Source organism: Eleginops maclovinus, chromosome 22, assembly GCF_036324505.1.
Source record: "Eleginops maclovinus isolate JMC-PN-2008 ecotype Puerto Natales chromosome 22, JC_Emac_rtc_rv5, whole genome shotgun sequence".
Lineage (NCBI taxonomy): Eukaryota > Metazoa > Chordata > Actinopteri > Perciformes > Eleginopidae > Eleginops > Eleginops maclovinus.
The window spans coordinates 10,495,014-10,520,847 of record NC_086370.1 but is presented as its reverse complement, the minus strand read 5'-3'; the positions used below and the strand labels follow the sequence as shown (position 1 = coordinate 10,520,847).

Here is a 25,834-nt window from a genome sequence, read left to right as displayed (position 1 = left end):
ACATGAAATGTGCATTTTGCTGGTGGGGATTCCCATGAGCACTCTGGCATTTCCTCAAAGCTTGGCCAATACTCCACAGTCCAATCACAGGATCCTATGTGGTCAATGGATTTAACACAAATGTGCATTAGAGCTGTGTGGAAATTCAAGGGCCTACACATTAGTGGAAACACAGTGAACAGATAGATAACACCACCTAGTGGATTGATAGGGCACTCTTTAGTTTACCAACTTATAGATAAGTTTTCTTAAAAACACAATTGGCACAGATCAATCTTGAGAAAGTAAGATTTATTCAATGCCATTATTACAAATTTATAAAAATGCTAATGTTCTGTAAGAAAAGCATAATGTCGTCTTCACACAGCTGGAATCCATTACAAATACATTCAATTTCTTAGAAAACTATAATGCATTTTAACATCCGCTGAGCCGGTCATGATTGTAAAGTGTTTTTCAATCTTCTTAGTGCATCTTTTTTACAATTGCTTTAAACAAGCAAAATGTTTAAAGGATCTACACGAGACCCCACTACAAACCAAGTGGAATTTAGGGCAAAATAAAGAAGGAACAACAATAAGCACACACGGAAAAGTGGGGGACAGAAGTTGGTGGGGGGAAGAAGCTGTTAAGGGCATCCTACATGTAGTGCAAGCTTTGTGCAAATAAAACCAAAATGCTAATTTAGAGTCAGAACTAATATTGATATAGCTTTGATAAAAATGATAGAGTGTTTGACCTCTTCTGCTCTCCTATGGTTCAGCCATATTTGCAAAAATACTGTTAATCTTCGATAACTGTGGGATCTGTGCCACTTCTTGCATACAAAAATGGGGGTAACAATCTAACTATCCATTCCTGACTCACTTGTAGATTGCCGCTTATCGAGTCAGTCATCAGTCTGTCTTTACTGAATGGGTGGTTTGTTTAAAGTCTTACACCAGAGCACAGGCACTAGGTTTACCTCCTTAAAATTGTTCCATTTACAAACAAAAAAAGCCGCAACAGATTAAGCATATGAATAATAAAACATATTATAGCTATTCAACAATATGCATTGCAGAAGAAAAAAAGGGGGGGGGGGGTATTTAAGAGTGTACATGAGAGAAAAACTTAGTCAGAATTTATGGAGGCAAAAACATGATCACAAAGGCTTTTTTTTTTTTTTACTATGTGCATAATGTAAAAGCAGGAAAACAAGAAATAGGCTGAAGCCATATTGAGTTAGACTTCCATAAATAATGGAAAAGGATGGACCGTTGACCTGGGGACAGGGACTCTGTAGACATGAAGACATTCTGCTTTCAAGACGCTCAGTCTCGTGCAGGGGTTTAAAGTGGCATCAGACCCGTGGTGGGGAGCAAAGATAGGGCTTGGAGTCACGACCATACAAGGTCTCTGGGACACCAAGCTTTCATTTTCTATGACTGGTCACTTAGTGATGGTAGGACATGAAAACTCAAATATTTGTCAGTTGCTCTTGAGCAGTTCAATGCATCCCTGCAATACAGTCACATTGTTCTGTGGAGACAGGGAAAAAACAGTATCAGTACTAAGAAAGCAATAAAACCTTTAAATGCACACCCGTATCCCATTTAGAGTCATGTGTTTAAGAGTTCCAGTCAATGCATTTGCAAGTGTAAACAACATATTTTACTGGTGAATCCCTGAATAACTTGGTATCTCAATTTGGAGTTCATTAAATGGATTATGCTAGCTAGTTGAATTGGAAAAGAAAGAGGGATTCTGTGACATGTCAAAGGTGTGTTGACAGAGAAATCATTTAGAAGGTTCTAAAGTACATGAGCATCATTACACAGACCAGACTTACTGAAATTATAAAGATTTTAAGATAATGCAGCAAGTATTTGATACTAAACCTGCATAAAACTATTACCACACATACTGGGATAAGGACAACAAGTGCAGTAAAGAGAATACATTTTATATCTTTTTGTAATTTAACAGTCCTTTATTTTGGTGATTTATAAAGTGTGTCTCTTGGAGGATTCAAGGGCGAAGAAGTGTAAAAGATGAAATTCACAAAGAAGCAACAGGTGGGTTAAACGTAATTTTAAAATGATGCCATGTTTACAACTTCCAGCAAATAAACTGGCTGAGTTTAACACGACACAAACCTTTCTACTTTGATGTTTCAGTATGTGTTGAATCCTCAATAATATCATTTATATTGTTATAATTATTGCTTTCTGACATATGATTTTGCTGGGGTGTTTTATTAATGGCTGTGTAATGGTGATTGATGATTAAATCAACATAACTATAATCAACACAGGGGTTATGTGCCTATAGGAAAGTAGATAAAGTTTATACATTTGTTCATCTGCTATGCTCACCTTGGCATGTTTTATCTCCAGCTCAGCCATCTCTATGAGGTTCTTCCTGAAGGCCACGACACGCCTGCCCTTGAAACTGGTGAGTTCTATGAGAAAAACAAGTGTCCAGTTTAAAAATAAAAGCTTGCACAGGACATACTGCTTGTGAGAGTGAGTCGGCATTTATTTTGCACCAATGCACAAACCTTTCTTCCCAGACTCTGAGAGCTTGTCAAATTTGTGCAGACATTGCTGCTGGTGCTCCTCTGCCTGGGGAATGTCCTTGCTTTTCAGTCGAGCCTTATCCAAAGCCTTATTAGAGTTCTCGTAGTCAACTAAGGCCCGGGCTCGCCTGTACAAAAGGTCCTGACATGTTCCAGAAAGTTTAAAATGAGAAATAGGAAAATGAAGAGAGAGAATCTTAAAATCTAATGTCAAGTTTGCAGAAAGCAGATTGTAGAGAAGGGCAGGACAAAAAAATATAGTAGAGCTTTTATCAGTGACCAGTAGAAGAGTGTTTGTTATTTCGATGAGTAGTTTTGCTTGGGTGAATTAGGTTGCAAATTGTTTGATAAGCAGCAATAAATGAACTTCACAAATGTTGTATTGTTGTGCATCTTGAATAAAGGCAGAACATAAACATGTCTCACCTTGGCAGCCTGGATGTCTCTCATGTAATATCTGAGCAGCTCTGTGAGCTTCAGTTCCTGGTCAGATGCTACTCTTCCTTCCACTTTCTGCAGCGACACGAAATATAACGTTTAGCAGCCACCACAATGTACAGAAAGTATACATCAGGATAAATATTCACAAAGGCTTTGTTGGTAATTGAAGCTATACTTACTCGGAGCTTCTCAAAAAGGTCTGACAACTTCTCCAGGTGCCTTAGAAAGGTGAAGCCATAACATGCAAAACTCTGAAGTTACGTCCAATCAAGTAATGTGATTTAATACAGGTGGCATCATCATAATCCACCTTTTAACTGAGAAATTAAACTCACTTTTTATTTGCTGTGCTATCATCAGCAGCGAGACTGTTCAGAGTGGCAGAGATGTGAATGTAATCATCCGCAATGTCTGTAATGACAAAAAAAAGGCAATCAAAATTAAACAATTTTCATATATCAATGTGTATATTAACCACGACTCAAAATCAACATTATCATGGCAATGTAAAAGTTATACTTTTGTGCGAGCGGGTCATTTTCTCTGCTTTGGCAGTAGAATCCTTTATCTTGCTGTAGTAGTCAAGCAGGAATGTCTTCTCCTGCTCAAAAAATTCATCCACTTCCTGTTTAGCACAAAAATACACACAGCAAAAGGTGAATGTGGAAGTAGCTACAACATAGCAGTTATGATTTCGTTTCTTGGCACATAATGTATAATGCATAAGGCTCACCTTTATTCCTGAGATTAGGACCTCATCAGCCGACTTCACCATATTTTTAAAGAATCCTCCAAACATTTCCTTGGCATTCTTTCTTCTCACAGTAAGCTTAAATGACAGAGTTTAGAGATTACTCATATTAAATCCATGAGAAGTAATCAGTGTATGATATGTTGTGGAAACTAAGTAGGGTATGAAGTTATGTTTGCAATGTACCAATAGATGTGTTTAACTCTTAGCCAAGTTCTGTTAACAAACACCACAGCCACTGACTGACAAAGACTATATAGATAAGCATAAGTGCTGATCACAGCAGGATGGAAGCAATGTGTCACATGTGTCCAGTAAACTCCACTTCCTCTCTTCCAACGGACAACTCAGGAAAGGAAGTCAGCATTACGGGGAACTTACATCCTGGTCATACTCTAAGAAAATCTGGAAGTTTCTGTCTTTGCTCAACATGGGGTGAGAAGACACTCTCTGCAGGAAGACTTCGTGCACTTGGACAGTTTTCTTGAACACAGCCAGGTATTCACTGAAAAAAAAACAAGGACAGCAAGAAGATTTTTATTTGTATGTGTTCAGAGAGTTTTGTAAAGGATCAAAGATGAAACTTTTTAAAGAATACAACGCAATATGTGGGTTTTTGTTTGTGACTTACGCCTCCAGCTCCTGCTTCATTTTACTGTACTCCTCCTTAGTCATAGTTGCTTCACCTTCCCCCAGTTTGTGCATTTTCTCTCTTGGGCTCTCAAAGTCCGGCTTCGGGGGTGCTGGTGGAATCTATGAATGATCAAGCAAGAGAAAAAATTATTGAATTAAGATACATTAGTTGAAAGGTTAAATGGCCTCAATGTGTTATATAGTATTTATGCAAAAACAGATTTTTTGAAAAGGATGACACAGGAAACACAGTGGTTCTCTTTCTTTTACACAGGCCTAAAGAAATAGGGATATTGCTTTCTTTTTTAAGTCATGTCTGAAAGTATACCAACTTACTATAAGACCAGCATAGTCCTCTGTCTCAACCAGAGTGTCATGTAGCCAGATGAAGTCTTCATGCTGCCTGGGAACGGAGAACTCTGGCTTCTGGAAAGAGCTAATGGTGGTCTGGGGAAAAAATAAATAGCTTGATTGCATTTTGTTGAAAGGTTGGAAGTTAATTTGTGTTGGGGTCCAACACTTCTTTTTGTTTTACCTTTGTATGGACTGTAAACTTGACTTTGTCCCTTTCACAGAGCGCATCAGGAATGTCAATGAGAAGAGAGGCATCATGGTTTAGATCTACAGACACAGAGCGCATCTATAGAGGAAGAATACACAAAGGTTATCCAAGACAGTGTAGCTGGCAGATCTTCTGTGTACACACACAAGTCACTCATCATGTGAACTGTAAAAAATGGCACTGCATTTAGGTGAGACACTAATCAAGCACAGGTTCGGACAGTTGCATTATGAACACTGGTTCAATAATAGCAGTTATCAGTCAGGGTTAATAACTAACATTTTACTGGTATCACCAACATCACAAATCCTCAGTGTTTGGGGTTTTTCCTAGCCTGACAATATACAAATAGCTGCTATCAGAGGAATGTTCTGTTACAATGTTCCGAGCCAGAAGCCCATCACCCTCCATGGTGTCTTGCTGTGGTTTTAAAGGTCTGGAGGCAGCTGATCTTCTATCCAACAGTAGGCTCAGAATCCAGTCCTGCTTTTGCTTAAAGCCTGGTTACACACCCTTGTTGATCTCATATATTGTGGAATAAAGAATAAACTATCTTTACTTTACTCATTTACTTTCTGGTCAAGTTATACACCTTGTGCACCGTTGTTAATTTATAGGTTATATCTATCACAAATTATATTATAAGTTGTGTTTTAACGTTTTAATTCAAGTTTGTGGTCATTTAAGATTTTACTCTTTTTTAAGTTTACTTGTCAGTCTTTCTTCATTGACTTCAATGAAATGAACAACATTTTAGAAACACAACACAACTTCCCGACAAACTACCTTTACATCCTCCAGATTGAAGTACAAGTTAATCAAAACCTGCAAATTAAAATCAGCATTGAGTTGTTTGACACCTGTCAGAATGCTAATAACTTCTCACAATTCCACTGAGTTACCAGAGGCCAGCGTGCTGTACAAAACCTTCGTTTAATTGAGTGAAAACACTAGATAAAGATAACAACATGCCAAAAAAGCTAACGTTACGTTGTTGTTTCACTTACGCCTTGTGTTGTTGTGAAAAAATAGCGTAAACCGTTTCATATTTTCAACACTTTCAGTATGTTAGCAAACAATATTGGTTCCAACATGAATGCAGTTTGATATCACAGGGTTAAAGTAAACCACCTATTGATAGCGTGATCGATTAAACGTTAGCTAGTTTTAGCTTGAGGCTAGCGGTATGTAGGTTAGACAGAAAACAACACAAGTTAGCGGCCAGAGGCAAACCGTTAAAGTTAGCTACCTTGATGCTAACTGATTTGGCTTTTGTTGCTATTAACATGCCGCGAACCATTTAACATACCTTTTCCTTATTGCTTTCGTCTATGGTGGATGTCATGATTGGACTGAAATCGACGAAACAGCAAGAAAAGGCCAACAACCCAAAAAACAAAACTATATGCAGGAAGCTCCCACTCTGCTGACTGGTTAGCTGTCAAACCCTTTTTTCTTCGTCTCAATCCGGACCTGACAAACGCCAGTCTTAATCCCGCCTTCGAATTAAATTGATTGGACGACGGCGAATTCACAAACGCTACGATTGGTTTTCAACTTTATCAATCATGTCACATATTTGTTCCTTAAATGTATGTCAAATCATTTCCAAAAAACAATACTTTATTTTGTTACCAGTAAGCGATTTACAGGCAATGCCTAAAATGCATAAGAAGTAAATGAAAATGACAAAAATAAGTAGCACAGGCTCAGATTCACACTGCACATCCTGGGAAAGTTCCTGCAAATGCACCACAAAACCGGAAGTTGGTGCAACCGAAAAGGCGCGTCGCACAGAAACCATTTTTTTTGTTTGGACAGGTTACTCTGGAACATGCTGGGGCAAGTACCGCGACCAACATGGAGGCTAACAACTTACAAATACTTTAAACACTGTAACCACTGAATGTTTATGTCGTTAGTTGTCTAATAGGTTATTTTCTCTAAGCTTGTTGTGTGGAAGTCGAAACAATGTACCTTCTTAAACGCGTGGGGTGCGTTGGAAGCATCGTTGTCCCTCAATGCACCTCCCTCTTTGTGGGCAATTTCTCTGCTTGTCATTGCCTAAGTTCCCCAAAGAGACACAGCCCGTACAACTCAGTGGACAGTGAGCGCTACTCCTCTCTAGTTAAGGCTGTCATGTCATCCAAGATAAGTTCCCAAACCCCAGAGACTCTCCAAGTAGAGGACGAGCACATTTATGGACCTGTTGTCAACGCTCAAACACCCGCCTCGGAACCAGAGGTGAGGGTACCCAAAACCCTGCATCCCTTCTCGCACTGCGAAGAGACTGTAGAAACAGAGGAGACTGAGTCGGGACCTCCAGCCCGGATTTTGTTAAACCGGGGCCAAGGCAGGTCTTCGGTACCCAGTGTGACACGAATTCTACAGCAGACGCTTTCCCCAGAGCAGATCTTCTACCTGGAGAGGTGGAAGAGGAAGATGATCGCACAACTTGGAGAAGAAGGCTTCAAAGTGTACAGTCAGAGTAAGATAATAATGTTAATTTATTAAACCGTGCGTGGGATTGTAACTTTACATGTGTGGTGTTTAGAGTAAAAACTGACCAAAAGTTGTTTTATTTTATCAGATTTATTTAGACAAGGGAAGCTTTTCCATTCTGCTGTGGAGGACATTCTGATATCAGATGCAACAAGTATTGGCGAAAAATCCTCTGAGAAAGCAGTGTTCCAACCTGAGGTACTGGGATACATGGAGAGCATCTCCCATGTTCTGGCAGATGTGAGTGCAGTGAGAGCCACTGAAAGCACTGTGCAACATGCCGAGCTCAACTATCTGGGAATTGTAGATTGTGTTGCCCGCTACAGGTAAATATTTTTGAATTTGCACACAGAGATATAATTTTATTCCACACACTACTCAGCTTGACTGCCTGTATTTTTTGCTGCAGGGGGGTGCTATGTCTTATTGACTGGAAGACTTCAGAGAAGCCCAAACCATTCCTAAGCAACACTTTTGACAATCCTATTCAGGTGGCAGCCTACGCCGGGGCTTTGAACAGTGATGGCAACTACAAGTACCAGGTGATCTACTGAAATAAACAATGTGATATTTTTATTTTTCTGCTTTTCACCTAGATTGTTGATCTGTCTCCCAGCCTGATTCCTTAGTTGAAAGATAAATTATAGAATATTTAAGAACCTATTTAGCTTTATAAATACTGGATGTAAGCTACATACAGTGTGTCACACAAAATAACAACCTAACTGATGTCCTCTCATTGCAGGTTGAAAATGGTCTCATTGTAGTGGCCTATAAGGATGGTTCCCCTGCCCATGCTCATCAGCTGAGCTCAGAGCTAATGTTGCAGTACTGGAAAATGTGGCTGATTCGTCTCGAAAACTTCCCAGAACAAAGGTAAAGCAGGCAGCAATTTGAAAATAATAATTTCAACTAATTTCTGCTTTTTTAATTTGTATTAATCATTGATTTGAGGTAAATGTATTATTACTGTTTATCAATGCTGTTTTTAACCTGATCTAAAACTTGATTTTTGGCTACAGTTGTAACAATTAAATGTTATATTTGACATTATTAAGAAACAATAATAATTGAAACAAATATTTAAAATTGAGAATTTACATTTAATTGCATTGACATTACTTTAAGCTTGTTTTCCTTTTCATTTCAGGTCAAGTGATGCCTCAAGTTCTTTTGTGCAAAAGAGATAAGATTTGTAATATCACCTGAGAACCTTAACTACAACATATAACATGTTCCCATTCAGTAGGAAGGTTACATTTATCATTACCAATGACTAGAAATAGTATGTTCTTTGAGCAACTTATCATTTCAGTCAATTTCTTCTTCGAGGTGTTTCAAAATCATTGAATCCAAACCAGGCTTCCCTGTGTAAAGGGTCCTGAGTGAAGCCTAAGTTTGTAAAGAGCTTGTAGGAGGTCTCGTTCTCCTCCTCTATGAAGCAGTACACCGGGTAGCCCTGAGCGTGGAGTCTCTTGGCCATGGTGCTGACCAGGACTTTGGCATAGCCTTTCCCTCTGTGCTCTGGCTGAGTGTACAACATGCCCATTGCACATGAGGCATAGATCAGGATCCAGGACACAGGCTTTCCTTCTGCGTCCAGCACACAGCATGAGGGGAAGTTTGCAAGCATGTTCCGGATCATCCTCACAGCATCCTTGTTCTCCGCAAACTTCCACATCTGATTCACCAAGCCAACGTGGGACTCATCCAGAGAGCTCAGTGAAATACCTGAGCTGATGCAGAACAGAGCAGATGGACTTTCAGAGCAGCTTTCTTTATTGTTGAAATATTAGACCTAAGATAATGATTAACTTAAACCTCATGGTTAGGCTCTACCTGTCTATAGAGGGAAGGTTGGATACATCCTCAAGTATCATCATGTGACACAGTGCCAGCTGGCGGCTGGACACGCCTTTTTCTGATGCCACTGCTTTGAATATCTCCATTTGGCCAAGATTCGTTCCTTTGTGATAAGATATGACAATAAAATACTTTAATAAATGTGTTGAAAAGGATTTTTATATTCTATATTATATACATTTTTAATTAATCCCTATCATCACATTGTTTCTATCTAACCCTTTACTGTTTCACCTGTGATTATTTTACTAGCCTTTTGCTCTATGGTCCTCTGGATAGATAATCATTTAGGTTTTGTAATGGCTCTATGTTACTGATCTTTGCACTTAGTGTGGTATTGGAAAACCATTCAATGGTGGCATGAGATAGCTTATTCCTGGGAGAACTTTGAACACAATAAAACAAAAGACAATACAATTGAAAACTGAAGATGACATTGCAAAATCTGCATTATTCCTTTTGGACTGCCAAGGTCAGTGTGTTTATGATTTGATTGTTTTCCGTGATCATAGTGCCACTTTGTGAGAGCAATGACTGACACTGAATAACAACAGTGTTATTCATTAAAATAAACTTTAAAGTGTTACCAATGCAAATGAACTGGGTCCAGTCAAAAACGTTGGAGTTCCTTATGATTTCCTCTAGAATAGCTTCATCAATTGCAAAAACTGGTGTGTCTTTGAAGAGATCCCCCTTCTGTTAGAAAATAGAGATGTGAGGAATTGAAGTATATGCAGAAATACGGATAAATATATGTTGAATACACATATAAGTATTTACCTGTTCATATTGCGATTTGCAGACAATGACATTGAACTCTGGCCATCTATCCACAACAACTCTCACTGGGTCTGATCTGACTCTGTTTCTGAGGACCAAATAACCATACACCTACAAAATAAAAAGATGGTTTTAAAGTAATCTAAATTGATCAGTTATTGAGGAAATGGATAAATTCAACCTATTGTTCAATCAAAAATATTCATTTATCATTCACCATCGGCTTGCAATAGGCTATGGAATAAACGATCAGTGTTTTACAGTAGTTTCTGCTGGACACACCTGTTGAGATCGAGGTAAATATCTTTTCAGCTGAATCTCAGCCATTTTCAGCTGCTCTGCGGTCAGTTCCATGGTCACTTCTGGTGAAGTCTCCCCAGTCAGGAATATCAATGAACCCTTACAGGACTGCAGTACAGCAGATCGCTAAAACATGGAAGTCTGTAGAGCGTGCCAGTAAGTGCAAAGTGGGCGTCTTTCTTTTCAGGCTAAAATGGGCTTCCGAGTATAGACTGGATATCCGAGTTGCACTTTCGACACGTGACTAAAAAAAGTCCTCTATTGCTATTCTATACCTTTACATTACTGATTTATAATTTCACCGAATTAATTTGATGAATTAATGTTTAGTATCCTACTTCAGTGTTGAAGCTAGAAAATGTGGGGGTAATTTAAAATACTGCTATACTGATGAGGATCTAATTCTAGATCAATACATCATAATTTATTAGGTGATAATTTGTACTTAAGTACAGTGCTTGTGTACATTTACTTATAGTTACCTTTCTACCACTGATGTCCAGTATATTATTTATTGTTTTTGTAGACCATCATCACCAATGCATCTGTCTAAAAAGAATATAGGCTACTATACCTAGACTGAGACAACAAAGATATTCTTAGCTTGTTTCAGAATACTGTGAATATTTATTTTAGAATTTTGAAAATAGAAAAAACATGTTCTTGCCTCTGGACTGACCTGTCAGTGGAACGCTGCTAACGCTTTGACGGTAATTTGAAAAGGAGAACATACTTTTTTACAAAACATGACTTCAACAAGTATTCATGACATGTCTTTATTTAGGGGAACCATAGTTACCAAACATGTTTTGATGCAATGCTTTGGAGAGCATATACCATTTGTAAAATGTATAGTTTGCTCACATACTCATTCACTAAGAAACTAAATGTACCTCATATTATGTCAGATATGAAACATATCTCAGTGAGTACAAAATCAAAAGTTGAATTCCAACCATGCCGCCCTGTATAAGGGATCTTCAATGAAACCCATATTTTTAAAGAGCTTGTAGGACGTCTCGTTCTCCTCCTCTATGAAGCAGTACACCGGATAGCCCTGAGCATGGAGTCTCTTGGCCATGGTGCTGACCAGGACTTTGGCGTAGCCTTTCCCTCTGTGCTCCGGCAGAGTGTACAATATGCCCAATGCACAGTAATCATAGACCAGAATCCAGGACAGCGGCTGACCCTGGCCATCAGTGATGCAGCATGATGGGAAGTTGCTGATGAGGTTTACAATGTTCCTGTAACCTTGCTTATTCCCTCCAAACTTCCAGGTTTTATTCACCAAGTCAACATGGGAAAGGTCAAGAGATGAAATCCTTGATTCAAGCTCACTGCAGAGAATCAGATTATGATAACCATCCTCATCAATATTATTTAACTTTTCACTTGCAGATTTGAGACAAATGTGTACACATATCCTTAAAAGTACATATTAATGATCTGACTTTACCTGTCAGCTGCTGGTGTGACTAGATGGGTGCTATCTGGCAAGTAGAGAAGGTGCACTGCAGTATAGTATCGGTTGTTGATTCCTCTGTTAGAAGATACTTCTTTGAGGATGGGGGCATGGGAAATGTCAAATCCTGCAGGACAAAAAGTAGTCATGTTAAAACCATTCTGATATTTTTGTTTTGCAAGAGTTTAGCCATTAGTAAATGATGTCGGCTATCACCCCCTTTACTCAGGAACAATAGTAAAACCCCAGTGCAAAATGACTGTATTACAGTTGTAAAGATTGCAATCAAAATGTAGGTTTTAAGGATCCTAATTAGTGATGTATTAATGTCCAACAACCATGTTAATGTTAGCTGGCCTAGATGGAGTTCAAATATATATTGTTTGGTAGTTTCATAATAGTGTATGTTAACTGTTATCATCCTGGGTAAATTTGTTTTCATAAAGTTGTAACTAGTAAAATTGCATTTAGATATGTTGAATTACTCTCCTCTCAAGAAAATCCCTGAATTCAAAGTTTTACTAAAGTAAAAGATATATAAATTACGCAAAAGTACTCACCATGCAGAATGGCCAATTTCATAATAACGTAGATTATATTATGGTCATGTAGTGTTAATAGAATATTTTAATGAAGCAAAGCAGTAACTTAATATATCAAATGAATATTGTGGAGTTCAAAGTAAATGTGTATACAAATGTGGACTGAGAAAATACGGTTACTTCACAAACTGTAAATAATACATGTATAATGAAATAAAATGTACATTCTTTTAGGCTACTTTTGACTTGTATTGCTAAAAAGTGACAGGAAAGTATTACTAAAAAGTGACAGGAAATGGAAATATTATGATTAATTTAAACTGCACATAAGTAGGCATTTGGTTAAATGTAGGCTTACTTACCTGTAGTTACATTACACCACTGGCATGCATTGCCTGTGGAGTGAACAAGCACTGTCTGCAGTGATATAAACTCACCTCCAATAATAAAGTAAGTGCTCCAGTCAATTGGATTCTCTTCTGTCAGCACTTTTCTTAAAATCTGGTCATCCATGCTGTAGTACGTGACTTTTTTCATGAATTCCAGAGCGCGCTTGTTCTGTGAAGTAAGCACTAGATCTTGAAATAATGTCCATAAAGTCAACAATCTATCCAATTCTCCAATTGGATTTGAACTCACCTTTGGGTCAGGTCTACAAATGATGATGTTAAAATGAGGCCATGCATCAACGATTACCTCCAGTGTGCTTGGTTTATTCCTGTTTATGCCATAGAGGAAACCGTATACCTGAAAACAAGAGACGTTGAGAGCTATAATAGTCATTTTAGGAAGAAACGCACTTCGACTACATGCTGACATATCGGTTTGTAGCCTATCGTCTACCTTTAAACTCCTGGGAAAGTGTTTCAGGAGAACTCCTTCTGCAATCTTTAGTTCCTCTTTGTTCAGGACCTTCATGTTTCGGCAATGAAGCTAATGCAGTTTGTCTGTGTGTTGGTTTAACTGCACACTGTCAATAAAAATGGTCTTAGCATTAGTAAATCATTTACAGTCGATCGTGCTGGTATGTGCTTGTCACTCATGCCAGATGGGCGTGTCTATACTTAAAGAGAAAAAAACACTTCCTGTCCGAAAATAAAGGCTTTCGTTTTTATCTAATTTTTATTTCATCCCATTTGTGAAATTATTCAAAGTAAGGATGCTTCCAATTCAAAAATCATGAAATAAAGCTGTAACATTGATGGCTAGTAAGTGATCTACTGTTAAGTTCAAACATCCGCTATTAACTTTCAAAATAAAAGTCAGAGTAGGGACAAGAGTTTAGAACTATTTCTAGTTTCATGCTCGGTACTCTGATGAGTTGCATTAATCCGATACAAAAAAATCCGTTAAAACCTCCAGAAAAATTTAACTTGAACATTGAATGTTTATTTTGTTACAGAGGTCAGCTCATATTGTGTAGGAATCTTCAGTTGGATGTTTTACTGAGGTGATGGAAAAAACTGCAGCCAGATATTTTTGTTAAAAAAAGACATTCTCATCTTAAAAAACACTTTTATCTTATTGTCATGTCAGTTAATGTAAGCTAAAAAAAACAAAAAAGCAAGCTGAGACTTAGCTGGTTTCAGAATTTTGAATAGTTTTATAGTATTGAAAATAGAAAAAACATGTTCTTGCCTCAAGATCGACCGAGAAAATACTTTGTTACAAAACATGACTTCAGAAAGTACTCATGACATGTTTTTATTTAGGGGAACCATATTTACCAAACAGGTTTTGATGCATTGCTTTGGAGAGCATACCAAAGTAATGCATGAGACCTGGATAGCAAAAGCTTAATATCTATTTGAATTCTCCAGATGAACACATTTATATAGGTTGTAGATGCTTTATTTTCATTTCAAAACAGCATGTTTTAATAGCCTAATCAACAGTTCAGTTCATACTTAATTGGTATTTGCTAGGTTTATTGATTATGCAGTACAAAGTTGCTCCTCTAAAATGAATGTCAATGTCACACATTGTATAGGATAGGTCTACAGCTATTGGTTTTAGCATACAGTCTAGTAGCGTAAGCATAAGATGGACATTTTTCTGGTTCATCTAACAGAAAAACAACACATTGCTCTGATATAGGGATATTCTGCAAACAATTCCAACACTGGAGATGTTCCATGTAGTTCTCTTTCTAGCATTTCTGCTTGAGCATCTTAATTTCACTACGCCATGGGACGACCAACACTGTAAATTCGCACTGGTAGGGCTGAGGAGGAAAAAAAGAAAACATCATATATATTTATTTATAGCATTGTATCACAGAATATAGCATTAAAACTTTGAGATGAGATCAAAGTCAAAGATCAAAAATCATAACTTGCAAAACATATCATCCCCCATTCCCTGTGTTCAAAGATCCTGATTATTAAGAATCAGATTGTATTTAAGTAAACAAATATTTTCCGCTTTCATTGGAGCCAGTTCCCATCCCTGACTTCTCTTTGCAGACAGCAACAAACAAAGACTGATGACTCATATAGGGGAAGTATCAAATTATTTCACAATCTGAAAGTTTGTGGTCTGTTGTTGAAAACAGCAATACAGGGTCTATTGTATGACATTTAAATATTGTTTCTAAAAGCTTCCAATGAATAAATACATTGAGGATTGTGTCTTCATGAAGCTGAGGTTGGAGCCTCTTAATACATTCATTACCCGAGCCTCTGTTGGGTCTTGGTGGATGGCGCACACTTCGTTTGCAGTGCCCTTTCTGCAGGGGGTCTTCGCCATTCTCACAGTTATGATGTATTTCAAACCAGCAACCACCTTTAAGAAGAAGTGGGATGTTGTTGAAAATAAAAATCATTGAAAACCTTTATGATAAAGCCTTTTAGCAATGCAGAACCAAGGCAAAAACCATTACATCCCACCAAAGTTTAAAAGAACACATACCACAAATGTAAACAATTATCATGACCAGGTTATCTTAACGTGTAGTTTCTTTATTTTTAAAAGCTCTGACGGACTTCCATGCCATCTAACAAACAACCATACCTCACATGATGGGATTTGATTGGATTGTGGTGTTTAAGCTCAAAGGCTCCATGTTGCTTAAGTCTAAATCCCTTGTTTACTGCCAGTATCCGTGTATAAATAGGGAAAAGATCATTGTTGTACAGTGGTGTAAAGTACATTTACTCAAGTTAGTAAGTCCATTACATTTATTTTGTACATTTAGTTACTTTGCAGATTTTGGATTAAGTATGTGAAATATAAATCAACACTTAAAGACTTTAGTTACATCTGGAGTAAACTCACAAGCTACAGATATAAAAGAAATAAATAAAAACTAGCTCGACTTTCCAAGCTTGATAAACACTTTATACATATTACAGATATATATTATAATCAAAACAGATAATATATATTATTATGAAATGGGCCAATCTGAATCATGAGTACTTTAGTATATTTTGATGCCAATACTTTTTCTACTTTTATTGAGTAACATTTTGAATGCAGGACTTTTACTTGTAACAGAGTATTCAAACACTAGGGCTTCTACTTTAACTCAAAATACAAGCTAGCGGTACTTCTCCCACCTCTGCTGTTGCGCCTTTATGTGGCTACGTAGGGAAAAGGAAAGATTTAGCCTAATGGGCGCAGGCGTAAAAGCAGGCCCAAGACCACGGTTGCATAAGGATCTTGAATTTACCATGTCTGTAAAATCAATTTTAAGAAATTCGGAAGCCCAATTTCAAGGTTTACCAACCTGTCTCTTCACCCCGACCACTTCTGCCACCTGGCTGAGGTACATGTCGTTGGATTGCCTGTTGTGTTCGACGACAGCAAAGTTGAGGGCATTTTGAGCCCCATCGTCATTGACATCAATGTCTGTAAACCCCCCGACTAAAGCTGCTGAGCCGACGGCGAAAACCGCCGCAAGAACAGGGAGGACAATCTTCCACATCATATCTCTTACTGTAACAAACAATACCACAAAACAACAGCTCGACGTCTCCTCGCTTTAAATAAACAAGGCAGCCTTGTTCACGCGGATTGACACCTCTCGCAGCCAATCATCAAAATCTGCAACATAAACCCCTCCCTGTTCTTTTTACTTCAGCCAGTAGCGAGTGTTTTCGATTTGTTCATCGCCGACTCCCGTAGGAGCCTTTTCCACTTCCACACATTCCTACATTATCTGAAGCAAAACTTAAGAGGCAACCAAGGTATGTTGAAACGCATGTTGTTTGAATTTTGGCATGCTCTGCAAAAAATTCGATGGGCGATGCAGAAAATGAAACTTTTTACCTCTGCCCAGCGCAGGTTGAAAAAACTCACCTTTGGAACTGCGCAATGGAAAGACTCCAGGTTCTTAAGTAGGATATGCGACTAATCCCCCGATTTGATAAATATTTATACTTAGTATAGATCTGTAATCTCCATGAGTTTGTTTTCTTATTTTCCCACACTCTGCAGGGGAACGTTCTGCAGCTTGGATGCCTTCCAAAAGCAACTCCTAATAGGCTCAGCAGTGGCAGCAGGGGGCATACTGGCATACATGGTGCAGAAGAGAAGACAAGTCAGAAGTATCCCCCTTGGTGAAGGATGGTGGGGAGCAGGAGAGAAGCCACTGTCAGAGGATGATAAAATATATCCCTTTAAAGTGCAAACCTCAGATGAAGAGATAGAGGTCCTTTTGAGCTCTTAACCAACTGTTTATTCATTAATAACTATATTTAAAGGACCATTAAGACAGAAACATGTTTATGACATGTAATAAACAGTGTTCTTAATCAACAGGACCTTCATGAGCGCATTGACAGAACCCGCTATGCTGATCCTTTGGAAGATAGCTGCTTCCTGTATGGCTTCAACTCCACACATCTCAAGAAAGTGGTTTCCTATTGGAGACACACGTTTGACTGGAAAAAGCAGGTGGAAGTGCTTAACAAGTATCCACACTTCAAAACCAAAATTGAAGGTACACACAGCCCCAAGCTAAACAAACAGGCATTGCTTTTGAGTAATACGTTTAAAACTCATTCCTCGCACTATTTACTTTCTTTAAGCACCAATGCTTTTTGCTTTGATGCAGGATTGGATGTGCACTTCATTCACGTGCGACCACCACACCGTGATAACCAGAAGGTTCTGCCTCTTATGCTCGTTCACGGCTGGCCTGGCTCTTTCTACGAGTTCTACAAAATGATGCCACTTCTCACAGAGAACCAGGATGGTCTTGTGTTTGAGGTCATCTGTCCATCTATCCCTGGCTACGGTTTCTCAGAAGCCTCTCATAAACAAGGTAGAGGATTCTAAATAATGTATGTATTTTTCCTAGAGCAGCAGATTAACAGATGTGTTTCTTGTATCTTTTCAGGATTTAACAGTCTTGCTGCTGCCCGAATTTTCCTGACACTGATGGAGCGTTTAGGGTTCTCCCAGTTCTATCTGCAGGGTGGAGACTGGGGCTCTCTCATCACCACCAACATGGCACAGATGAAACCACAGTAAGACAGAAAAACAAGCCATAACATGCCTCAAGTTGTATCACTTGAGTAGAATTTCCTCCACCCACTTTTTAATAAAAGGGAGCATTGTGACATTCTTACAGAAATTGTGAAACAGTGTTTGCTGTGTGCAAAGTTCACAATTGACCAACACTACAAATTCCTGTAGGCTGGAGAAAACAAGCTCATGTTTCCAAAAGAAAACACCTGATCAAAACTAGCATTTCTATAATTTGTAACTTAATACAGATTCAAATCCTGTAAGACAAAACTCTGAGCTTAAATTGACCTTTTTTTGTTTTCAGGTGCGTGAAAGGTCTGCACTTAAACATGTGTATGTCAAACAAAGGGTTTAAAGTGATGCTTTCCCTTATTATTGGTCCTTATCTGCCCTTCCTCGTGGGCTTGAGTCGGGAAGATGTTGACCGGTTGTTCCCTTTCTTTGAGAAGAATGTCTGGGAAATGCTGCAGGAAAGCGGTTACTTACACATCCAGGCCACTAAACCAGACACTGCAGGTGGGGACATGCACATCCAAGTGACACATTTTGATGACATGTTGACTCCGCTGACAGGTCAAAGACAAACCACCTGAAGAAAGCAAACTGTTGTTAGTATTTTGTTATCTCAGTTGACTATTTCTTTATGCCCTTTAAATTATGGTTCTGAAGTGGAGTTGTATGAAGTATTTATCCATATTCAGTTTGTAGAAGGCAAGGCAAGTTTATTTATGATAGCACCTTTCAACACAAGGCTATTCAAAGTTCAACAAAATGAAAGACATTAAGAGCATTAAGAAATGTTACTTACTGTGTATGCCTCCATTAAGCCACTATACTCCATTGGCAAAAACTGTTACTTGACCTCACCTGGTGAATCCAAACTGATCATTTAACACACCAGTCACTCAGTACCACAAACTAACCGATTGTGGCAGCGGTACACCAGCAACCTCTCTGTTCTATAAGGTAAAATAACTTTTTTTTGTCAAAGGAGTAGAGTATTTTTACGGTCTAAAATAGGTTTTGCTGAACAATTCTTAAAATCTGAATATACTGACTCAGGATATGTAACTCATATAACTCCTATACATCTGAACCAACTATTTAATATCTTATTTTGTGGTAACAGGCTGTGGAGCGAATGACTCTCCTGTAGGCTTGGCGGCCTACATCCTGGAGAAGTTCTCCACCTGGACTGATAACAGGAACAGAGATCTAGCGGACGGTGGGCTGGAGAGGTACAAGACAAAATTAAGTGGAGCTTTTTAGGCATACATATTGTATGATAGATTCAACAAAGTTTAAGGGATTGTTGCTGGCTGTTTATTAAATAATGTCTGCATCCAAACAGGAAATTCAGCCTGGATGACCTCCTGACAAACGTCATGATCTACTGGACCACAGGTTCCATCGTCTCCTCCATGCGCTTCTACAAAGAGAACTTTAAGGAAAATCTAAACAACAGAGTGGATGCAAAGTATGTAGTTAGATGCCCCTACTATCCAAACTCATTTGTTTTACAAGTTTGACAACCTTATTATCCTATCATGTCATACCTCTGATTAGGTTTCCTCTTGTTTTTTTAGGACAGGAATATTTGTACCCACTGGACTTGCTGCCTTCCCCAACGAGCTGTTCCACTGCCCAAAGTCTTGGGCACAAATTAGGTATCGAAACATCCAGTCCTACAATTACATGCCACGAGGCGGTCACTTTGCTGCCTTTGAGGAGCCCCAGCTGCTAGCCAACGACTTTGTCCAGTTTGTGAAAAAAGTGGAGAAGTTCTGACTCTGCTAATGCGCTTACACACAAACGTGATAATGGTACATCTGTTCATTAGTTTGCCGTTATTTAAAAGTTGTTTATTCATACCAAATGGGACTAAAATGCACTTCCATTTTCCTAAGATCGTTTCCACACTACAATGCATCTCATGGCTTGATTGCCTTCAAAAATGACAGCATTGTTTAACTCTATTTCATATTTCAATAAAATGTAAAAACATACACAGATGATACTGTCACTTGTCTAAAGATAAGATTAAAGAAATTAAAAAGATTAAAAACAACATTTTTAAAAAGACATTAAGTTCTTGAAAAATATATTGCACAATGTATGTGTTTTATGTTTGATGTCCAATTAGCAAGTGTTAGAATTATCTGCAAATCATTCTTCAGAAATATCTCAGAAATTGTGTCAACAAAGGTTCTTAATGACACATTCTCTCTTTCTTAGGAGGATAAAAAGGATGATAAACCTCACTGCTACACAACACACTATTGTTTTTAAGTGTCAAGTAGAAAACATTTCACTCATTATTCACCAATAACATTAAATTGTAGGAAACCGGCTCAAAAAAGAGAGCCGCATCTCAGACTGTGCTTCCCAACTCTTGATGTCACTTGCCAAAGCCCTTGATGGTCATGGGTGCCTGAAACCACACATAATCCTGCCAGTCTGACCCCTGGGCCATTGGCCCCTTGCAGGTGCTGGGATCAGTAGACAGAGCAATAATTTTGTTCTTTACACGGGTTGGCACTTTAAATTGTAGTTTAGGGTGGAACCACCCTACGCCGCAGTCCCTGTGGGCCAGTACCAAGACGGTGGTAGGAATCAAATGAACCGGTCTGGTGTCAGACAAAAGGTCGGCCACAAACAGAGTCCGGAAGAGTTGCCTTAAGCATGCGGACACCCGTAGATTTTTATCTCCACCAGCAAACACCAGGGCCTCCATGTTGATCTCATACAGCTCTTTGGGTAGGATGATGGAGCCACCCATTAGAAGCAGCACGCGGGGCACCCTGCTGAGGGAGAAAAGCACCTCCAGCTGCTGCAGCACCTCCTCTAGCTCCCGAAGGGTCTGCTGACACTTGCGCCAGCCCACGTCTGCAGCCTGCACCTGCCTTCGACCTACTATGTCTTCATCCTGAAAAGCAAAACATTCAACAAACATTTTAAATGAATCTCAAATCCTTATCATTTCTTAATTTGTTAACATTTGTGCAAAATGCAACCATGTATATGGCTGCCATGTCTGTATATTCTAGTACAATATACAGTATTTCATTTTGTATTCCGTTTCATCCAATTCTAGTTTACCTGTATATCATTTACCTAATTCTGAATTTTACTTGTACCATTATATTATTTGCACAATTTCTCGCTTTATTTCCTTCATGGTATAATATATGTTGCATTTTTGGAGGAGCTTGGGTTTTAAGATTTTCTCTGTCAGCAACTACGCTGTAGCTGCATGACAATAAAGCCTTTGAATCTTGAGGTGCACACATATATGTTCCTTATTCACCTGCATGGAGGCTTGCTGTTTCTTCTGGGAGTACACCAGCTGGTCATATGTCATGGGCAGTTGCTGTCTCTGATAGAGAATGCACTTGAGGATCTCACTGACGAAGCGGCAGCAGCCTTCCTGAGTTACAGTGCCGGGGAAAACCACGTTCACACAGCCATCGTCCTGCGCACTTTTCATCAACTCCAAATCGCTGTCCTCTGTGTTACGGAGTTGTTGACAGGCAGTCACACTGCTCTGACCAGAAGTTTCCTCTTCTTGGTTGTTATCTGTCCAAATAAGAACCAGAATAATGTCATTAGGGTGAGCAACAGACCGGTCTTGCCCAATTTAAGCTAGTTAAAGGTGATGAAATTTAGCAAGGCCAGTATTCCTATAAAGCCATTGTCCAAATTTCCACAAACACTTAACATACCGCTGTCTGTCGGCAGTGGAAGAATTACTCAGATACTCTCATAGGCAACAATAGCAAATGTCAGTTAAATCAGTTATCAGTTAAAGTCCTGCTTTTAAAGTGTAGCTAAATTACAAATGTATACAGTTTGTATTAGGTCATCATGTTAAACTTTTTATTTCTCAATATGTAGGCAGCATTTTAGTCCAGCTGGTCAGGATGAGGACTTTTTACTGTATAGTGCTGCATAGTATTATCTCTGTTGACCTTAATTTTTTTGTAAGCAAAAATTAGCCAACATTTTTAATTTAAGGTTGGAATTAAATAATGACTATTACAGTTTACAAAAGAACCTTTATAGGTCTTATTTTGTCTAAAACCTAAATGAATTCAGTTAACAATGACAAAAAAAACAGAAAGAAGATACACATATACATTTGGGATCAACACTGGGATCAGATAATGATCTCACTCTTTAATATTATAAAGTTGAATAATCGTTCAGATGTACCCTATTTTGCCATAAAGTGCAATGGAGTAAAAACTTTAACTTAAAATGTCGAAGAAATACCTAAAACTGAACCTCAGTGCAGCAGTAGGTTAATTTGCTTAGTAAATACTAAGTTACTTGATAATATTATGTCTGTCTTGAATATGCAGTACTTTGATAATGTCTCACTGATGTGACTCACCAGGAGGGCTTGGTGTGGACGGTGAAGCGGCGTTTTCCTTGTCATCGGAGTTGTTTACTCTCTGCTGTTTTGAATTAAGTCGATTGTTAGGGGAGGCATCTTTTAACTCTATTTCACTTTTCGCGTTAGAATATGTGTTTACGGCCGCTGTAGATAGTTGTTGGGCTACTTCCGCAGACGGTGCGCATGAATTTGTGTAGTCGGGAACACTTTGTAACGTTAGGACTTTACATGTCATGTTTGGTTCCTCCAGCGTGAGACAATCTGTTTCCGAAGAAAACGACAGGCGCCTCGTTATCACGTTACCTGCGCTGTTAATAGCGGACGGGATTTCCATTACTTCAGAGTTAAATGTTGGTTTAAATATATTCGATACGCCTGCCATTGTTTTGAATGTCCCCGCCGTGCCCAATGCATCCTGGGAAAAATGGTTTGACGACGATGCTATGTTCACGTTACAAATAAAAAAACCGAAAAACAGCTCTCCTTTGAAAATACATTTGGTCCCACTATAACGTGCTAACAAATACATCAAATCACGTTCATTTATGAATGTTTTTATATAAAGGTTGATTCTTGTGAGGCGTGAAAGCTGTTTTTAAAGCCGAATCGTGTTTATAAAGCTTGCTTTTTGGAACATCACTGACAAATACACTTATTTCATATGAAAAGTTTAACTACGCATTTAAATAGTGTACTCTTTAACATTCAAATCAAATTTTACGTCGATGTTAATTTAATAAACAATAATTCATTGATTTATTAACACAATATGCAGTGAAAACCGAGCATCTGATGTGTGTAGAACTCTATGTTGTTATAATGTAGCAGCCTGCGGATTTTTTCCCCAGCTTTCGAGTCCTTTTAACAACGGAGAAATAATATTTACACAAATCATGTATGCTTTTAAGATCTGTATATATTTATCAAACCAAGAACATTGTTCAAACACATTTGAAATAAACAAAGGCAAATGTAATTTCCACAGAAAGTGCTGACATTGTATTTCCATTGCTTATTGCACTATAACTGTCTCAAAAGATCCTATGATGCCATCTCCCTCACCCTCCACACTGCCCTCTCCCACCTGGACCAGAGAAACACTTATGTGAGAATGCTGTTCATTGACTACAGTTCAGCATTCAACACCATTGTGCCCTCCAAGCTCATCATTAAGCTCAGGGACCTTGGGCTCAACAGCGCCCTCTGTGACTGGATCATGAGCTTCCTGACGGGCAGATCCCAGGCAGTGCGGATGGGGAACATCACATCCTCCACCTTGACCCTCAACACCGGAGCCCCTCAGGGTTGTGTGCTCAGCCCTCTCCTCTACTCCCTGTTCACGCACGACTGCGTGGCCACACACAGCTCCAACACCATCATCAAGTTTGCTGACGACACGACCGTCATCGGCCTGATCACAGACGGCGACGAGACAGCGTACAGAGAGGAGGTCAGAGCCCTGACATCTTGGTGCCAGGACAACAACCTCCATCTCAACGTCAGCAAAACAAAGGAGCTGATTGTGGACTACACGAAGAGGCAGAGAGAGGCACACACACCCATCACCATCGACGGGACTCCTGTGGAGAGAGTCAGCAGCTTCAGGTTCCTTGGGGTAAACATCAGTGAGGACCTGACATGGACACATCACACAAGGGTCATATCCAAGACGGCTCGATAGCGGCTCTTCTTCCTCCGCAGGCTGCGGAAGTTCAACATGGACTCCAGGATACTCTGCAACTTCTACAGGTGCACCATCGAGAGTATCCTGACTGGCTGCATCACCGCCTGGTATGGCAGTTGCACCGCCCTCAACCGTAAGACTCTACAGAGGGTGGTGAAAACTGCTCAGCACATCACCAGGACGGAGCTGCCATCCATGGAGGACCTCTACACCCAGCGGTGTAGGAAGAAGGCCGGTAGGATATTAAAGGACCCCCATCACCCCAGCAACAATCTGTTCTGTCTGCTGCCGTCTGGCAGACGGTACCGCAGCATCCGGACCAAGACCACCAGACTCAGAGACAGTTTTATACCACAGGCTATAAGACTACTGAACTCCTGAGCTGTGTGAATGTCTACTCACATCTGTTTATAGTACACACATACATATATATATATATATATATATATATATACATACATATATACATATATATATATATATATATATATATATACATACATATATACATATATATATATATATATATATACATATATATATATATATATATATATATATATATGTATATATATATATATATATATATATATACAGGGTGCGATTTGACAAAAAAACAGAGGGGGGGATGTTTTTTTTTATTTATTCATAGACAAGAACATTGGACTTTTAACTTGCATAACTAGGGAGAAAAAAACGCAAAAAGTAGACAGGCCCTTTTTTCGGGTCCGTGGATTAGTCCCCATCACAACATGGCAAAACTTTTAATAACCCATACATGGATTTCTATTCAACGTCACAAAAACATGCGTACGCACTAACAGGCAGAAAGCACCATAGAAAAGCATCAATGCTCTCCATGAAAAGACCCTCCAATTAACTTAAATCAAACACTCAAAATAATTCACTAAATAGCACAACGTGCTGTCAACACTCAGGGACAGGTCTGGAAAACTAGACAAAGTAAACAGTCGGCTCTGGTGACAAATTTGTGGTGGCTTTTTCGTTTTTCCTATCGGGGCATTGTCTGCAGCATTTCGGCCCTCTTCTATCCACAATTCTGCAAATGGGTCCTGTAAAGTAAGATGATATGCTGCTCTGAACGCGTTTCATGTTTGGTTCAGCGCTGTTTTTCCTGCGAAGTTCCCGCACAAAAATGTTACAATGTTTTTGTGTTCGATGACGTTCAGAAATATGCACCGTCTGCCAGAAGGCTGCTGAATAGCCTACTCTGATGTAAAGACACTGAAGATCGTTAGATTTCAAGAGTTTAAGTAGGCTAGCAGTTAAGTTGCATTCATCGCTATCAAGGGGGGGAAATCCTTGTCCCCACCGGAGATAAAAATAATTTAGCAGAGGTAGGGATAGGAAAACCAGAGGGGGGGAAATCCTCACCATCCCCCCCCTACAAATCGCACCCTGTATATATATATATATATATATATATATACATATATATATACATATATATATATATACATATATATATATACACACATATATATATATATATACATATATATACACATATATATATACACATATATATATATATATATATATACATATACATATATATACATATATATATATACACATCTGCCATACATATCTGTTTATAGTACACATATCTATATATTATACATATCTGCCATATACATCTGCTATACATAATATATGCATCTGTCCATACCTCCGCATTCCACAGAGTAAAGTATTTAAATACTCTCAATGTATTCCACATATGTATATATTTCACATCCTCAAATCTTGATTGTTGATATTGTAAATATTCTTCTCTCTTTTTGCACTATTTTATTTATCTTATTTGCACCATGTATGTTGAGTTGTTGGAGGAGCACGCGACATAAGATTTTCATTGC

General features: G+C 38.7%; 7 protein-coding genes across 11 annotated transcripts; 2 read left to right on the top strand and 5 right to left on the bottom strand.

Moving 5' to 3' along the window:
• Nucleotides 1–274: 274 nt before the first annotated feature.
• Nucleotides 275–6,426, bottom strand: snx5 (sorting nexin 5). 2 transcript variants are annotated; one of them, XR_010164984.1, is made up of 13 exons: nucleotides 6,257–6,426; nucleotides 4,921–5,025; nucleotides 4,722–4,832; nucleotides 4,384–4,505; nucleotides 4,134–4,257; nucleotides 3,735–3,830; nucleotides 3,521–3,626; nucleotides 3,337–3,412; nucleotides 3,181–3,220; nucleotides 2,987–3,073; nucleotides 2,543–2,764; nucleotides 2,358–2,443; nucleotides 275–1,521 (listed from the first exon to the last, which is right to left on the bottom strand). XR_010164984.1 is itself a non-coding variant. In XM_063874565.1 (13 exons), the coding sequence occupies exons 1-13, from the start codon at nucleotides 6,290–6,292 to the stop codon at nucleotides 1,471–1,473; spliced, it is 1,200 nt and encodes a 399-aa protein (XP_063730635.1). In that variant the 5' UTR covers nucleotides 6,293–6,425; the 3' UTR covers nucleotides 275–1,470. The 2 variants fall into 2 exon arrangements, 1 of the variants encoding a protein (XP_063730635.1); XM_063874565.1 differs by having other exon boundaries at nucleotides 2,543–2,702; nucleotides 6,257–6,425.
• Nucleotides 6,427–6,724: 298 nt separating this feature from the next.
• mgme1 (mitochondrial genome maintenance exonuclease 1) lies at nucleotides 6,725–9,453 on the top strand. The gene is made up of 5 exons (XM_063874566.1): nucleotides 6,725–7,435; nucleotides 7,538–7,775; nucleotides 7,859–7,991; nucleotides 8,195–8,325; nucleotides 8,600–9,453. Exons 1-5 carry the CDS (start codon nucleotides 6,919–6,921, stop codon nucleotides 8,637–8,639), a joined length of 1,059 nt encoding a protein of 352 aa, XP_063730636.1. The 5' UTR covers nucleotides 6,725–6,918; the 3' UTR covers nucleotides 8,640–9,453.
• Nucleotides 7,536–10,572, bottom strand: si:dkey-76k16.6 (uncharacterized protein LOC566817 homolog). The gene is made up of 5 exons (XM_063874567.1): nucleotides 10,375–10,572; nucleotides 10,093–10,203; nucleotides 9,900–10,008; nucleotides 9,289–9,415; nucleotides 7,536–9,185 (listed from the first exon to the last, which is right to left on the bottom strand). The coding sequence occupies exons 1-5, from the start codon at nucleotides 10,444–10,446 to the stop codon at nucleotides 8,765–8,767; spliced, it is 840 nt and encodes a 279-aa protein (XP_063730637.1). The 5' UTR covers nucleotides 10,447–10,572; the 3' UTR covers nucleotides 7,536–8,764.
• Nucleotides 10,573–11,152: 580 nt separating this feature from the next.
• On the bottom strand, nucleotides 11,153–13,773 carry si:dkey-76k16.5 (uncharacterized protein LOC566887 homolog). The gene is made up of 5 exons (XM_063875549.1): nucleotides 13,240–13,773; nucleotides 13,036–13,143; nucleotides 12,834–12,954; nucleotides 11,849–11,981; nucleotides 11,153–11,729 (listed from the first exon to the last, which is right to left on the bottom strand). Exons 1-5 carry the CDS (start codon nucleotides 13,312–13,314, stop codon nucleotides 11,330–11,332), a joined length of 837 nt encoding a protein of 278 aa, XP_063731619.1. The 5' UTR covers nucleotides 13,315–13,773; the 3' UTR covers nucleotides 11,153–11,329.
• Nucleotides 13,774–14,225: 452 nt separating this feature from the next.
• Nucleotides 14,226–16,414, bottom strand: cst3 (cystatin C (amyloid angiopathy and cerebral hemorrhage)). Its single transcript, XM_063875550.1, has 3 exons — nucleotides 16,127–16,414; nucleotides 15,070–15,180; nucleotides 14,226–14,620 (listed from the first exon to the last, which is right to left on the bottom strand). The coding sequence occupies exons 1-3, from the start codon at nucleotides 16,325–16,327 to the stop codon at nucleotides 14,546–14,548; spliced, it is 387 nt and encodes a 128-aa protein (XP_063731620.1). The 5' UTR covers nucleotides 16,328–16,414; the 3' UTR covers nucleotides 14,226–14,545.
• A 52-nt stretch (nucleotides 16,415–16,466) lies between these two features.
• Nucleotides 16,467–19,939, top strand: ephx5 (epoxide hydrolase 5). Of its 4 annotated transcripts, none has more exons than XM_063875546.1 (10): nucleotides 16,467–16,586; nucleotides 16,684–16,736; nucleotides 16,837–17,050; nucleotides 17,161–17,341; nucleotides 17,456–17,665; nucleotides 17,741–17,870; nucleotides 18,176–18,387; nucleotides 19,001–19,109; nucleotides 19,223–19,348; nucleotides 19,458–19,939. In XM_063875546.1, the coding sequence occupies exons 2-10, from the start codon at nucleotides 16,714–16,716 to the stop codon at nucleotides 19,657–19,659; spliced, it is 1,407 nt and encodes a 468-aa protein (XP_063731616.1). In that variant the 5' UTR covers nucleotides 16,467–16,586; nucleotides 16,684–16,713; the 3' UTR covers nucleotides 19,660–19,939. The 4 variants fall into 4 exon arrangements, with proteins under 4 accessions (XP_063731616.1, XP_063731614.1, XP_063731617.1 ...); XM_063875547.1 differs by having other exon boundaries at nucleotides 16,497–16,586; nucleotides 16,679–16,736; XM_063875544.1 differs by having other exon boundaries at nucleotides 16,480–16,586; nucleotides 16,684–17,050.
• Nucleotides 18,662–22,680, bottom strand: mad2l1bp (MAD2L1 binding protein). The gene is made up of 3 exons (XM_063875548.1): nucleotides 22,265–22,680; nucleotides 21,179–21,447; nucleotides 18,662–20,797 (listed from the first exon to the last, which is right to left on the bottom strand). The coding sequence occupies exons 1-3, from the start codon at nucleotides 22,647–22,649 to the stop codon at nucleotides 20,270–20,272; spliced, it is 1,182 nt and encodes a 393-aa protein (XP_063731618.1). The 5' UTR covers nucleotides 22,650–22,680; the 3' UTR covers nucleotides 18,662–20,269.
• Between the last annotated feature and the right edge of the window lie 3,154 nt (nucleotides 22,681–25,834).

Excerpts from the sequence above, each read along its gene's own strand:
- snx5 (XM_063874565.1), bottom strand. The coding sequence starts at position 6,292 with ATGACATCCACCATAGACGAAAGCAATAAGGAAAAG. Across the intron at positions 4,258-4,383 it reads ATGAAGCAGGAGCTGGAGGC|TGAATACCTGGCTGTGTTCA; the intron begins GTAAGTCACAAA and ends TTTTTTTTTCAG. Across the intron at positions 2,444-2,542 it reads CTCAGAGTCTGGGAAGAAAG|AACTCACCAGTTTCAAGGGC; the intron begins GTTTGTGCATTG and ends TTTTTCTCATAG.
- mgme1 (XM_063874566.1), top strand. The coding sequence starts at position 6,919 with ATGTACCTTCTTAAACGCGTGGGGTGCGTTGGAAGCATCGTTGTCCCT. Across the intron at positions 7,776-7,858 it reads GATTGTGTTGCCCGCTACAG|GGGGGTGCTATGTCTTATTG; the intron begins GTAAATATTTTT and ends TTTTTGCTGCAG. Across the intron at positions 8,326-8,599 it reads GAAAACTTCCCAGAACAAAG|GTCAAGTGATGCCTCAAGTT; the intron begins GTAAAGCAGGCA and ends TTTTCATTTCAG.
- si:dkey-76k16.6 (XM_063874567.1), bottom strand. The coding sequence starts at position 10,446 with ATGGAACTGACCGCAGAGCAGCTGAAAATGGCTGAGATTCAGCTGAAA. Across the intron at positions 10,204-10,374 it reads ATTTACCTCGATCTCAACAG|GTGTATGGTTATTTGGTCCT; the intron begins GTGTGTCCAGCA and ends TTTATTTTGTAG. Across the intron at positions 9,416-9,899 it reads GACCCAGTTCATTTGCATTG|GAACGAATCTTGGCCAAATG; the intron begins GTAACACTTTAA and ends CTTATCACAAAG.
- si:dkey-76k16.5 (XM_063875549.1), bottom strand. The coding sequence starts at position 13,314 with ATGAAGGTCCTGAACAAAGAGGAACTAAAGATTGCAGAAGGAGTTCTC. Across the intron at positions 12,955-13,035 it reads TTTGTAGACCTGACCCAAAG|AACAAGCGCGCTCTGGAATT; the intron begins GTGAGTTCAAAT and ends CTTACTTCACAG. Across the intron at positions 11,730-11,848 it reads GTCACACCAGCAGCTGACAG|TGAGCTTGAATCAAGGATTT; the intron begins GTAAAGTCAGAT and ends GATTCTCTGCAG.
- cst3 (XM_063875550.1), bottom strand. The coding sequence starts at position 16,327 with ATGATGTGGAAGATTGTCCTCCCTGTTCTTGCGGCGGTTTTCGCCGTC. Across the intron at positions 15,181-16,126 it reads TGGTCGGGGTGAAGAGACAG|GTGGTTGCTGGTTTGAAATA; the intron begins GTTGGTAAACCT and ends TTCTTCTTAAAG. Across the intron at positions 14,621-15,069 it reads AAGACCCAACAGAGGCTCGG|CCCTACCAGTGCGAATTTAC; the intron begins GTAATGAATGTA and ends TTTCCTCCTCAG.
- ephx5 (XM_063875544.1), top strand. The coding sequence starts at position 16,802 with ATGAGTTTGTTTTCTTATTTTCCCACACTCTGCAGGGGAACGTTCTGC. Across the intron at positions 17,342-17,455 it reads CTTCAAAACCAAAATTGAAG|GATTGGATGTGCACTTCATT; the intron begins GTACACACAGCC and ends GCTTTGATGCAG. Across the intron at positions 17,666-17,740 it reads AGAAGCCTCTCATAAACAAG|GATTTAACAGTCTTGCTGCT; the intron begins GTAGAGGATTCT and ends GTATCTTTTCAG.
- mad2l1bp (XM_063875548.1), bottom strand. The coding sequence starts at position 22,649 with ATGGCAGGCGTATCGAATATATTTAAACCAACATTTAACTCTGAAGTA. Across the intron at positions 21,448-22,264 it reads GTCCACACCAAGCCCTCCTG|ATAACAACCAAGAAGAGGAA; the intron begins GTGAGTCACATC and ends TTATTTGGACAG. Across the intron at positions 20,798-21,178 it reads AACAGCAAGCCTCCATGCAG|GATGAAGACATAGTAGGTCG; the intron begins GTGAATAAGGAA and ends TTTGCTTTTCAG.